Source organism: Nothobranchius furzeri, chromosome 7 (assembly GCF_043380555.1).
Source record: "Nothobranchius furzeri strain GRZ-AD chromosome 7, NfurGRZ-RIMD1, whole genome shotgun sequence".
Taxonomy (NCBI): domain Eukaryota; kingdom Metazoa; phylum Chordata; class Actinopteri; order Cyprinodontiformes; family Nothobranchiidae; genus Nothobranchius; species Nothobranchius furzeri.
This window is the reverse complement of record NC_091747.1, coordinates 23,151,080-23,160,158: the sequence shown is the minus strand read 5'-3', so window position 1 is coordinate 23,160,158 and position 9,079 is coordinate 23,151,080. Positions and strand designations below refer to the sequence as shown.

At 39.1% G+C, this 9,079-nt stretch overlaps 1 protein-coding gene across 1 annotated transcript in view; it reads right to left on the bottom strand.

Moving 5' to 3' along the window:
• LOC107395588 (LIM and senescent cell antigen-like-containing domain protein 1) overlaps positions 1–7,125 on the bottom strand; it is a 50,953-nt gene extending 43,828 nt beyond the window's left edge. The window contains exon 1 of the mRNA XM_070552893.1: positions 6,967–7,125. Coding sequence (XP_070408994.1) covers positions 6,967–6,995 — 29 coding nt within the window. The 5' untranslated portion in view covers positions 6,996–7,125. The remainder of the gene's footprint in view (positions 1–6,966) is intronic.
• Positions 7,126–9,079: the final 1,954 nt, after the last annotated feature.

Sequence of the window (9,079 nt, the reverse complement as noted above, 5' to 3'; positions counted from 1 at the left end):
ATTTTTATTTCTAAAATATGAAGTAAAAACTCCCAATTTAATTTTCATTCATTTGTCATTAATATGTAGTCTACACCCGTGCGTTAAGTGGACCATCTTCCAGTAAACGCAAAGCATCCAGCCCATCTCTCCAAATGCGTAAAATGTGCACCACAGCCGTTAGGCGCGCGCGCACCGTCAGCTACATCAGCCCAGAGAAGAGCAGAGCAAATAGAATAGAGGATGATTCTGTCTGGATGTGGATGGAGATTACATTTTACAACAGCCTGATCATCATTTAAATAAAACCATCACCTGTCTTCTAGTCCACGCTATCAGCATTATTTTAATTGGTGTGTGTGTGTGTGTGTGTGTGTGTGTGTGTGTGTGTGTGTGTGTGTGTGTGTTTTCCACTTCAAACACTGGTCTAACCAACCAGACCAGCATGTCCAGTAACATATTAATGTTACAATTAAACAGTTTCACTTCATGTAGGCTAGGAACGTTTCACCTGCCGTGGCCCAACCGCTTCTGCTCCACATAAACTTTGTGCGTGATCAAATGTCTCTACAGGTGCTCTCTGAGCTGAAGAGGCTGTTCTGCCTCAGACTGGATGCGTCATGCGTCTCCATATTAGAGACGGGAACAAGCGCTGTTCAGCCAAAGTTTAATAATTTCATAAAAAGAACATTTTTCCAAGCTCATCATGCGCATCAGTGTGCGTCGGGGTAATTCTTTCAAAACAGCCAGCATCCTTGAGTTTATCCATCAAAATACAGTCAAATGGAAAAATCTGTAAGCTGCCATTTAACTGTTTTGCCTTCTTGTGAAGATTGTTGCAAAGAGAAACAACTAAACTTGATTAACCCCAGAGCCAAGCGCAATGCGCTGTACCGACTGTAAAATGAGGGGAAACGATTTAATCGGATCCTTTTCTTTTCAACATGGTTTAATGTAAAGTTTCATTCAGTACAAACTTTAGTTACACCAATCTAATGAGACAGAGCCTGGATTTGTATTCTGAACAGTTTAAACATGTTTAAAACGGAGACATGCGTGACGCGTCTAAAATTCGCACCTGCTCCGCTATTATGGAAATTAAACTAACAAGGTGAATAACATCAAATTATTTTAGGCACAGACAACATCTCCCACACTTTTGAAAATCTTGCAACGCGCCTGGTCGCTCGTGTACGTCAAAGTTATCTTTCATAAGAAGATAATCATAAAACGATTTATATAAAGATGATCCAGAAGTTGTAGCCCGTCTCTGCCTATACAATATTTTGATATTTTTCACCCTGTTGGTGGTTTTACTGAGCAGGTGCCACTTTTGTCATACGTTTCTTTTAAAAACATGCTTAGACTGTTCAGAATACAAATCCAGGCTCTCAGAACCAGAGCGCATGCGGGAAGGTTCCTCCCACTGAAGCGAGAGTTTTCCAAACCCGGTCTCTCAGAGAGATTTGTCACTTAGAAAATGTTCCCTGATTATAAAACTTTGGCTGAATAGTGCTTGTTCCTGTCTCCAATGTGGCGACGCATCCAGGAACCTGTCTGAGGAGAATCCCAGAATCTGACATCCTCCAGCTCAGGAAGCGCATATGATTACGCACAAGCGTGACGCGTCAACCCGGTCTCACAGTAAGACCGGGTTGACCTGTTCAGGTTTACGCAGACAATCTTTACACTTGGAATTAGCATACAGATGTAAAATTAATGCAGTAAAATATAAAGCTTTTTATTTAAATATTCATTCATTATTTTATAAGCACAGAGAGCCGCATCAGATGGATGGAAGAGCCGCATGCGGCTACAGAGCCCGACCCCTGTGCTAGCCTACTTTATTGTCCCCAGCAATTTTTAAACCCCACTCAAGTGTATGGTTATTGTCCCCAGCAATTCTGAAAACAAACTGACGCCCTTGTGCATCAGGCACAAATAACAGACAGAAAACATGAAAGGAAATGAGCCGACATGAACGATCGCGTGTTTAATTTGTTTTTGAGGTGGTGACACCTGATTTGGCGGTGCTCAGGACGCAGATGTCTGGAGCGCACGTCAACGATCATAGCTTTGCATGCACAAACTGGTTAAGATTAGGATGGGGGTGAGGGGAAGGTTAAATTGCAAGAGGGAAAAGGTCACAGTTTGGTTAAATGTCCGTTTTACCGCCGGTGTCAGTACCGCACAGCGCGTCGCCTCCGCCTCGATCCAGACGCGCAGGGGCTCATCACCTGCTGTCTTTTCCGAGGACTGCATCTTGTCAGTCATTATCACGTGACAGCGACTAGTTGATGACAGGCATAAAAAGTCACTACAGAGCCGTGAAGTCGACTAGTCGACTAGTTCGTACAACCCCTAATATATATATACACACACACATACACACGCATATATATGTGCGTGTATGTGTGTATATATATATACATATATATATATATATATATATATATATATATATACATATATATATATACATATATATATATATATATATATATATATATATATATATACATATATATATATATACATATATATATATACATATATGTATATATGTATATATATATATATATGTATATATATACATATATATACATATGTATATATATATGTATATATATATATATATATATATATATATATATATATATATATATATATATATACATATGTATATATGTATATATATGTATATAGGGGTGGGCCGTTATCGGCGTTAACGCGCTGCGGCAAAGCCAGACTCTTATCGCGCGATAAAAAAAATGACGCCGTTAATCTATTCTCAAAGTTGGGTTGGGATCTGGGTCTATACTAAGTAAGCTATGATGACTTTCACATTGCGCGGATGGATACCTGGTTGGCGCAGATGTATACTCGGCGCGGATCATCGTACGTATGGACGGACGCCAGGCTCGCGGAGTTTAATGTTCCCCATGCAGCCGAACAGTCGCAATTTCGCCACCAGCAGCGCTTCTCCCTTCTCATCGCGCGGGACAAGTAAATAATTTATGTGCTTTCACCAGAGTTTAATCCATAAATCCAACTTTCATTCTTTTTATTTTGTTTTGTTTACCTCCGACATTTCCAGCCGGGCTTTCCCCGGGCCACACTTCACCGTCCGCGGCCGAAGCAGCGTTCGGATGTGAGAAAACCGAGACAAGACTTTCTCAGACAGGTGCGGTTTCCAACTAAGTTTAGCTCTTTTAGCAGCTGTTTATTGTGATAAAGTGATAAATTGTTTCTACAGGTCGTTGTTCATGTGGCTTCAACTCAAATTCACCTATAATAATAAACGTTTTACTCATAAATTTTTATATTTGTTTAGAAAAGTTGAGCTAGGATAACTTCCCTTGCCGTTTTCAGAGACAACAACAGCAACAGTTGGCTTCTGCTCATACAGGTGAGCTGTGGCATCATTTCCAGCTCTCGCTCCTATTCACCAGAGGCGATCCTACATGCAAACTAAAGGGGGGCATTGGAAGGGCACCCCAGAAATTTAACCCCCTCCCCAGGCCAGATAGTTTGTGTGTGTGTGTGTGTGTGTGTGTGTGTGTGTGTGTGTGTGTGTGTGTGTGTGTATATATCGATATACTTTTTTCTTTAGCAGGCCATATTATGCAGAAGAGAAGATCTAGTTTGGCACCAGACAATGTGAACAAGCTGGTCTGCTTGAGTGACTGGTGGAAGAAGGAGAAATAGAGCTTGGACTGATTGATCAAATGCTACTGACTGTAAATAGTTAATCATGACCTATTCTGTAGACCTACAGTGCAGAATTTGTTGAACTGAATAAACAGCTATTAAACACAAAAACTTATTGATCATTATTCATTTTCATCATCAGTTATCGTAGTAAAACTGCTTTATCAGTCTGTGATGCATTATTGAAACAAGAAATATGCCTCCATTCTCAAAGACTTGCTTTTATTCATTATCTAGGTAGCACACACATATGCCCTTGGCAGAATTTTGAATGAGCCATTTTAATCTAGATTAATCTAGATTAATTCCAAGATTACAGTGAGATTAATCTAGATTAAAAAAATAATCTATGCCCACCACTAGTATATATATGTATACTCAGGTCACACAGCCCCCCCCCCCCCCCCCCACACACACACACACACATTTTGAAAAGACTTCCCACTGACTTCCCTTGATACAGCACTCTGGGAACAGCCTATTTGTTCAGAAATTTATTTCTGTGTCTTACCCTCTTGCTTGAGGGTGTCAATGATGGCCTTCTGGACAGCAGTCAGGTCGGCAGTCTAACCCATGATTGCGGTTTTGAGTAATGAACCAGGCTGGGAGTTTTTAAAAGCCTCAGGAATCTTTTGCAGGTGTTTAGAGTTAATTGATATATTCAGATGATTAGGTTAATAGCTCGTTTAGAGAACCTTTTCAGGATATGCTAATTATTTAGAAATGTGGGTTTTCATGAGCTGTATGCCAAAATCATCAATATTAGAAACAATAAAAGGCTTGAACTACTTCAGTTGAGTGTAATGAATCTAATATATATGAAAGTTTGATGTTTATCAGTACATTCCAGACAATAATGAACTTTATCACAATATGCTATTTTTTTTAGAATGACCTGTATATATATATATATATATACAATACACACACACACACACACATATCTATGTATATACACATATAAGCATATATATACATATACATACCATTTCATTCCCCCCCCCCCCCACCACCACCACCACCACCACACACACACACACATACACACACACACACTCAAGAGGATGTAATGTATAGAAAACAGTCTAAATGCATAAACTGGAACAGGAACGTAAACAGCTCTACACTAAAACTAAAACTAATAGAGCTGCAGTAAAATGTCATAATCACAAGAATACAAGCTAGCATGAAACACACACCTTACCTATAGTGTATCAGACTGTAGTGATGATGTTTCAGCTGTTTCTAAAGTCTCTAAACCCCGTCACTGCAGTTATCTCAGCCAGCATGGCTGCATCACTTCCTGTTTGCAGAGTTGTGGACAGTGTCTGAGCCGTTATGTTTCCTTTTTTGACAGAGACACTCGTTATTGTGAGCATTCTGGGATGTTTGGGTAACAAACACAGATACATAAGCACTGGAACAATGTTGGAGGAGCTTTGAGATTTATCTTCTTGCATTAATTATGTATAAACACAGCTCCAGGTGGTTGGGTGGAGAAGCTTCTAACCCAACCACCATGGTTGTGCACCAACTGTTGACTCAGTCCAGCAGGTTTTATTTATTACTCTTTAGTCACACAAACTCTTAAATTAGGCTTTGCAATAACGTTTTATTTCCACATGAGGATTGTGGTGGATCTCCCGGGGGAGGGAACTATTATTAGCATTAACAGCAGAAATGTGATGCAGTAGGACAACAGCATGTCTGTGTTTCACTTCCTGCATTAAGTCAGCACACTGTTAAATCCTTCATCTCCACACTTCCAAACAAGGACAAGTCTGCACTGGAGGCTGAGACGTCTAAGCTCTGGTTGTGTCAACACGACGCAGGTCCAGATACACATGTAACGCAGCAGGAATGCAAGGTTCTCCATGCGATGAGAGCTTAACTTACATCTTAAAGTGAAATGTTCTGAATAAAATTCAGATTTATGTCAGTTGAAGGCTATATTCTCAGGGCCCATAGTGACACTTATGCTAGTGGGAAAAACATTCCTCTGAGCAGCATTCTCCGGAGAATGAATGGTCAGGAAGTGGACTGGAAAGCTGACTACTGTCCAGTCCCTTTATGAGGACATTCCTCAGAAGGGAGGAACTGGATATGATACATTAACGTTTCTGTCTCAGAACAACCTCCCCATTGCTCCGTGTCCTGTAAGCAATGACTGAAACTTCCCGTTTACTCATAGTTGTGAGAAAAACTGATGCTTGTCATTTATGTAAACTTTTATATTGTATCTGCAAACTCAAGAAGTCATCTTGCTGTCATAAACTGCAGCCTAACGCCGATGTTAGCAGCAAACGACTGGAGATGTTATTTGTGAGGTCACAAGCCACGTACCAGTGACATCATCACTGATGCAACACGTGAACATTATTCCTGTTTAGCACTGATGCTACACGACAGAAACAAACTTTTAGCAACCGCTATAAATCAAGACACAGAAACAGATGATTCATAAATTCCTGTTTCAACAAAAACATGTAAAATTCAGAAGTGATGTTTTTTTCCTCTACACAATAATTTCTAAAATGTATTTATTCTGATAATAATCCAAATAACTCCTGATTGTATAATTTATTAACTACAAGTGTGTCAAAGAACTTTGGTTCTACTTATTTTGGCAGTTAGAAGACAAGTTTGAGCTGCTTTGGTTTTATTATTACTGTTGTAATATTGCCTAACTTGAGTAGATTTATTATTTTACAATTTTAATAATACATTATATTTAAAAGCTCCTTTCTGGGCACCCAAGGTCACGTTACAGGATAAAACACAATAAAACAGTTGTGTAAAAACATAAAAACATAAAACCAATAAAACCAATCAAGTTAGGCAGTTTTGAAAAGATGTGTCTTGAGTCTGGATTTGAAAAGGGTGAATTTTTGTGAGGAATATTTTAGCGTAAATGACAAAAAGCTATTATTATTATTATTATTATTATTATTATTATTAATAACAAAAGCTTCTGCCTACAACTAAATCTTGTTGTAGTTTCACTCATGTGCCAGTAGGGTTCGTCAACGTCGCATTGCAGCTACAAAAAATTGTTTTATTTTCTAAGACGTTTAATCTTTTCACTAATTAATTTTCCTTTAATAAGTGATGTTTTCTTTTATTAAAAAGGCCGAATATACTCGGAAGTGGGCTCTACTGACTCCTATGTTGTTTTCCAAACCATCAAATCAGTTTTTTCCCTCCTTCAGCGTCAAAACTGTCAACTTTAAAACTTTTCGAGGCACATTTATGTGAAAAGTGAAAGTGCTCTCTTACCCGTTTGTCATCTCGCTGATGCTGAGCATCCCTCCTGCTTCTCCGCGGACCAGATGTGTGTTTTATGAGCTCTGATGTCCAGATGTTGTACAGTCCTGGACGTACAGTAGGCTTCCGCCACTGCAGAATGGCGAATCCGCCTCTCCTCCTCCTCCCGTCCACATCAGTCCTCGGAACGCTTCCGCTCAGGGACCTTCAAAGTAAAAGAACACGGACGCATCTCCGACCACATCAGGGTGGTGCTTCCAGTTTAGACTCAGCTGAGCTGAGCCATTTATTTAGTCTGGCAAGCCAGACTAAATAAATGTATTATTCACACTTTGCAAAGCAAGAATTTGGTCTACTTCACTAGGCTATTGAGCCTCAGTTGTAAACAAACAACAAAATAAATAACAAATATAAATCTGGGCTTCACGCTGAAATCACACCCTCCAAATAATCTGAACTAATTTAACAGTTAATATAATCCACGATCAAATAGGAGTTTAATACTTTTTACTACCCATATACTACTCCTACTGCCTTAAAAAGTCATAAAACTTTAGTCTATTTTTTAGTTGATATAAACTCCAAAGGTTATAATGTGATGGCAATCCTGCATAATTACGAAGACTAATGTGCTTTTATTTTGAAAACCAAAGGGTTTTTCTGTGGGCGTCTTTCAGCTTATCATTCATTCTGCGAGCGTTTCTGAATCGGTTTGAGAGACTTTACAGACAGGAAATCAAAAGATCCACCCAGTGAAGCGAGCCCATCCCGCCTGATGCGTCTGGCTCCGGATCAACGGAAAATCTGATTTTTTTCCACTTTTTGAGCAGTGGAAAAACTTCCCAGAAGTTCAACATGGCGGGTGGGCGCAGTAGAGACTTTACCCTCATTTCAGAACTTTCTCTAAAATCGTTTTAATCAAACAAACTTAAAGCAGGAAACGTTTTATTGCGTTTTCTCTGCTATGAAAGGATGAAGATACAGAAATAAATACAGCAGCGAGTTAACTCTTAATAATAAGAGTTAATTATTAAATAAGAGTTAATAGTAATTGTTAATAATTAACAATGAAAAAGGGGTTTGTGACCCTGCTGCGGAGTGGAATAATGACGTGTTTATCTTTGGTGCATCAAGACACCAGAACCACATTTATGCCCTTAAAAGGCCAACCCCTTATTTTCGGTTCCCTCCTTTAAATAATAACCAAGTCCCACAGAAATTACAAGAAACGCTATTCTTCAGCTGTATTTGGGTTTTCTTTTCAGTTGTCACATTAAACATGTGGAATTTGTGCACATGTGCTTCAACACAGAACAGTTTTACTGGGAAACCAGATTCATGAATCTGTAGCTTTACTGAAACATGTGCAGGGTTCTGTAATCTCACCGCTTCTGACAACACCAGCCTTCAAAAACATTAATGCAGCTTCAGTTGTGGTGGCTGAATCCCAAAAAGCTGCCACAGGAATGTAAAGAAAACACAAAACTTTATAAAACATTTGCAGAGAACAAAAAGTATTCCAGAGTTAAACATCCCAGTTAAGTCAGACAGAAAATAACGTTATTAATAAGAGGGGTGGTGTTGCTCAGAAAGATTCTGTTAAATATTATTATTCCACATCCCAACAGGAGACGACGGAGCAAAGCTGGAGCTGAAAACACGAGCGGGACTTTAGCAGACAGCCAAAACAAGTCTAAATATAATACAGGAGTGATCCGTGTCAGAATGTTAAGACTTCTTTTGAACACAACAGACTTTAACAAGTTGTTAATAAACTCAAACAGGTGTCGCATAAATGCTCATTGGTTACATCAGGAGTAGGATTATGCTTTTAAATGTGCTTTAAACAATTCAGACAAAAACTGGAAAAGCGTTCAAACCGGAGATGATTTGTGTGTATTTAGTACCCCAAAGCAACACGTTTACCTGCATAGAAGCACATTTGGCAGTCAAATAGTGATATGAAAGTGTTGTCACTAAAGAGTACTACACCAGATGTACACAAACCAAAGGCTAAATCATTCTGGGTGCCCATTTCCATTTGTCCCCTTCCATAATGTCATCTGCAGCACGCGTCTCCTTTCATTTTTTATATGATGCAGCAAATTAAAGATTTTTAGAGTCT